The sequence below is a fragment of the Calidris pugnax genome, unplaced genomic scaffold (assembly GCF_001431845.1).
Source record: "Calidris pugnax isolate Ruff unplaced genomic scaffold, ASM143184v1 scaffold71, whole genome shotgun sequence".
Lineage (NCBI taxonomy): Eukaryota > Metazoa > Chordata > Aves > Charadriiformes > Scolopacidae > Calidris > Calidris pugnax.
In genome coordinates this window covers 2,718,671-2,723,382 of record NW_015090882.1, presented here as the reverse complement: position 1 = coordinate 2,723,382, position 4,712 = coordinate 2,718,671, and the positions used below count along the sequence as shown (strand labels likewise).

At 45.7% G+C, this 4,712-nt stretch overlaps 1 protein-coding gene across 1 annotated transcript; it reads right to left on the bottom strand.

The window, feature by feature from the left end:
• Positions 1–576: 576 nt before the first annotated feature.
• On the bottom strand, positions 577–3,626 carry LOC106890872 (golgin subfamily A member 6-like protein 1). Its single transcript, XM_014946958.1, has one exon. It carries the CDS (start codon positions 3,624–3,626, stop codon positions 594–596), a length of 3,033 nt encoding a protein of 1,010 aa, XP_014802444.1. The 3' UTR covers positions 577–593.
• Positions 3,627–4,712: the final 1,086 nt, after the last annotated feature.

The following is a 4,712-nucleotide window of genomic DNA, read 5'->3' as shown; positions in this document are numbered from 1 at the left end:
GTTGAAGGAGGAGGGAGCCAGACTCTTTTCAGTGGTTCCCAGTGAGAGGACGAGGGGCAACGGGCACAAGTTGGAACATAAGAGGGTCCACTCAAATATGAGGAGAAACTTCTTCACGGTGAGGGTGACAGAGCCCTGGAAGAGGCTGCCCAGGGAGGGTGTGGAGTCCCCTTCTTTGGAGATTTTCAAGACCCGCCTGGATGCTCCTGAGTAACATGCTCTGACAAGCTCTGGGTGGTCCTGCTTCAGCAGGGGAGTTGGACTAGATGATCTCTATGGTCCCTTCCAACTCTAAAAAAAATTCAGTGAAATTCAGTGAAAATTCAGTACACAGATAGAAAGAAATTGAACCTGCATGAAAATTGAACCTCAACAGCTGGAACTCTTTTTGGAACATTATGTGAGCTTACATGTGGGTCAAAACACTTCAAATATTTGCCTAAAAAAAATACAGTTTAAAGGAAGTACCGATTCTGTGTAGCTGCTTTTGAAATTTTTACTTTAATGGAAAGAGCACCTGCAGATGACTCCAAACTGAGCCTAGCTCTTCAGCAAATGTTTCTCCATTCTCCAGCATTTCAGCAAATGGTTTGTCAAACAACAAACCACACCTCTGAGAACCACTCCGATTCAGAGGAGTCCTGAAAGGGCTTTGTGGGTGACACCGGTGACCTTTCTGGTTGGTCCGTACTTCTCCCAGGGCTTAGCCCTTCCTCCAGAATAGCTTTTGGAATGACACTCTGGTTTTCTGCTTCTTTCTCCCAGTCTTTCCCACATTGCAATGATGATGTTGCTTGTTCTTTCAGGTCATTCCTCGGAGTTGTTTCCAGTTCTCCAGAGACTGGCCCAGACTCTTCAGTATTCTTCTGAAATTGCACCTCTTCTTCAGGAAGCTTATTTTTGGCTCTTTCCCATTGCACAAGAACTTTTTCCTTAAAGTTTCCCTGCTTTCCAACACACTGCTCTTGAGATCTCTCCAGGTCTTTCTCAGCCCTCTCCTGTTCCTCCAGGGCTTTCTTCTGAGCTTTCTCTTGCTTGCAGAGGAGCTCTTCCTGACCTCTCTTGAGTTCTTCTAGCGCCTTTTCTTTTGCTTTCTGCAGTTCTTCCAAGATTTTATTAGCTTTGTTTTGTTCATTCTTTGCCCTCTCCTGCTCCTCTAAGGCTTGTTGCTGTGTTTTTGCAAGTTCTGTCAGGATTTCCTGTGCTTTCTCTTGTTCTCTGACAGCCCTTATTTGAGCTCTCTCCATCGCCTCCGCAGCTTTTCTTTGTGATAGCTGCAGTTCCTTTAGAGCCTTCTGAGCCCTCTTCTGTTCTTCTAATGCAGCCCTCTGAGCTCGCTCTTGCTCTTGTAGGGCCTTTCTGTGAGCTTTCTCCAGTTCCTCCAGAGCATTTTTCTGAGCCATCTCCAATTCTTCCAGGGCCTTTTTCTGAGCTCTTGCTAGTTCCATGAGGGCTTTTTCAACCCCATTTTTGTTCAGGGGTTTCTTCTGAGCAATCTTATGTTTCTCCTTGGCTTTTTTCTGTTTTTTTATCAGTCCTACCAAAGCCTGTTGTTGAGCTTTCTCCAGTTCCTGCATAGTCTTCAACTGATTTCTCTCTTCTTCTTGCAGCTTCTTCTGTGCGTTCTCCTGTTGCTCCAGAACTTTCCATGGAGTTTTCTCCTCTTCCTCAAGCCCCATCTGTTGAGTTTTAAACTGCTCTTCCAACTCCACCTGCAAAGCAATCAACTGTTCCTCACGTTCTAGGCACCACGCTGCCTCCTGCGATGCCTTTTGTTCCAGACTCTCCTGTTGCTCTGTCACCTGCTGTGGTGTGTTCTCCTGCTCAGTTAACAACTTCTGCAAGACTTGCATCTTCATGGTCTCTTCCCAAGATTTGTTGGTCTCCCAAGAGCTGTCTTGTTCCTCCAAGGCTGCTTTCTTAATTCTTTCCATATCTTTGGGGGCTTTGTAAGTTCTTAATCCTGCCTTCTTTAGTTCCTTCTTCATCCTCTCTGCTACATCCATGAAGTCATCTTCCCTTTGCTTTCTTTCCTGGACTCTTCTCTGGACTTCTGCTAGCATGGAACTGGTGTTTTCATTATAACCCAGTTGGCAGGCCAGTTCAAAGTCCCTGGCAGCCTTGTGCCAGCGACCCAGGAGCTGGAATGCCTTCCCACGCCAGTGGTAGGGCTGTGGAGAAGCAGGGTCGATTTTTATTGCTTTGTCACAGTCCCTAATGGCAGCTATTGGTTTCAGCAACCTCAGGTAGACACTGGCTCGGCTTACGTACAAGACTGCAAGTTCTGGGTTGAACCTGATGGCGTCAGTGAACAACTCAACAGTTTTGTGAAATTCACCTGCTCTCAGTGCATGAAAAGCTTCCCTTTCCTTTTCGATGGCCTGTTTCATCATATTATTAGCTATCTTCAGGTTTTCATCTCCTATTTTCTGAAGGTCTTCTTCAGCCACTCCTTCATTTTCAGTATTGAGTTCACTGTCCTCAGTGTTCGATTCTCCACTGGGCTTTTCCTCCCCCTCAGCGATATGTTGACCTTCCATGTAAAACTTACTCTTTTCTACTGGATATTGCTTTTGCTCTTCAGATTCCCTTCCTTCCATGTCATGGTCAGGTTCCTGGGAGGTCCCAAGGTAAGTCCGTTGATGCTCCTTGGCATTCTGAAGCTGTGCTTTTTCCTTTTCTTGAGAAGTCAGAAGCTGATCCCTCTCCTCTTCTGCCATGGATTTCCCCACTCTTGGTAACGCACCCAATGATTGCTTTGTGTTTTCTTTCTCCTCATACATTTTTTGGTGTTTAGCAAGTTTGTGGACTCTTCTCTGAGCCTCCTTCAACATGTTATTGGTATCTTCATCAGAACCCAGCTGGCAGGCCAGTGCAAGGTCCTTGGCAGCACGCTGCCAGTGACCCAGGAGCCAAAGAGCTTTCCCTCTCCACTTGTACGGCTGTGCAGAATTGGGGTCGATTTTTATGGCTTTGTCACAGTCTCTGATGGCGGCGTTTGGCTTTTGCAACTGCACAAAGACACTGGCTCGGTTGACATACAAAGTGCTAAGCCCTGGGTTCAGTCTGATGGCATCAGTGAAGAGCTGAACAGCTTTTTGAAACTCACCTCTACCCACTGCATCAAAAGCCACCCTATTCTTTTCATCAGCCTGCTTCAGCATGTCGCTGGTCACCTCCAAACTCTCATCTCCCATCTCTGGGTAGTCATCCTCTTCTGGCTCAATCTCCCCTTCGCTGTCTGTCTCCAACTCACCCTCATCCCTCCCCAGCTCTTCACTGGCCTCTTCCCCCCTCTCAAACTTTGCCTGAGCCTCAGAATCTAATTTACAAGCCAAAGAAATGTTATGGGCAGCCTCTTTTAAATGCCCCAAAAGCTGGAGAGCTTTTCCTCGTAATAGATAGGCCTGTGCTGAGCTGGGATTGAGTTCAATAGCTCTGTCACAGTCACTAATGGCCATAGCTGGCTCTTCCAGCTGCAAGAAGACACGGGCTCTGTTAATGTGTGGGCTGGCGAGGTGTGGATTCAGCTTGATGACACCGGACAGCGTATCAACTGCTTTCTGATTTTCACCTTTAGCTAGGAAATCAAAGGCTTCTCTCGTTTTTCCAATTATCTGCTCCATCACCTCCTCTGATAGCCTTACATTTTCTCCCTCTTCTTGTGGTGGATTATCTGTTTGTGGATCGGTTGCCTTCCCTTTACCATTTTCCAAACCACGCTCGCCCGCATCTACCAGAAACTTTCCTCCTGCTGTAATTACCTCCTTTGCATCTGTTTTGCTTGACGTGGATGGTAAATCACTTTCTGTACTTTCTACAGATTTGCAGAGAAAACAATGATCCTCAGAAGTTAGAAAAGACGGGTCTAATTTTGCCGGTATTTTCTTTAAAGCCATGGTGCTCAGATCCCAAAAGGATGTTATTACACAGCATTTGTTGTCACTGAAAGCAGAGGAAGAAAGATAAGACCAAAAGCAGCTGATTGAGAGCTCTGAGTATTAAGTTAGTGCCAGATATACATGGCAAGCTTCCCGGCTCTTCTTCCTTCTGTTGTCTTGCTGCTGGACCTAGGTGTTGAGGCCAGCTGCAGGCTCACAGGGACTTCAGGAACTGGAGTAGATCACTTCATATATTGTGTCATCATTGGAATCCTGAGCTGGCTTCTTAAAGTCATACCACACAGGAAGGGCTCCCTGTGATCTTTCTTCTTCTTCAGTTTATTGCAGGTTTGACATCTCACAGGTAGATGTGTGTGCCTCTCTGGGTTTGCAAATCTGCCACAGAACCAAAGAGTCTGATTCTCTGTTTTCACACTTAAACAAAAACACCTTTTATGAGCCACAACCGACAGGAAGGCAATAGAAGCTGGATAAGAATTTTGTGTTTACACATGCTTTGGTCAAGTATTTTCCCTTGCAAATGAAAAATGATAACTAACCAGCTTGTCCCGACAGCAACACATGCCTACGGGGAATATTGAGACCAAAAAAAACTGTGCAGCACAGTTGCATGGACTATTTGTCATTAGGACATTTTCCAAACTTGTGTACAACATTTTCTAAAGTTTATAACATTTGCTTTTCACCTTTATAGCTCCAAAGGTCATTGGAGGGACAACGCTGCATCAAGAAGATTTCTTGGCTCTTCTTGACACACAGAAAAATCTTGGACTTATTGAAAAGATTCTCAAGCTGAGGTTTTGAATACCC

Bases quoted from the DNA above. Each gene is read 5' to 3' on its own strand.
- LOC106890872 (XM_014946958.1), bottom strand. From the start codon at position 3,626: ATGGAGCAGATAATTGGAAAAACGAGAGAAGCCTTTGATTTCCTAGCT.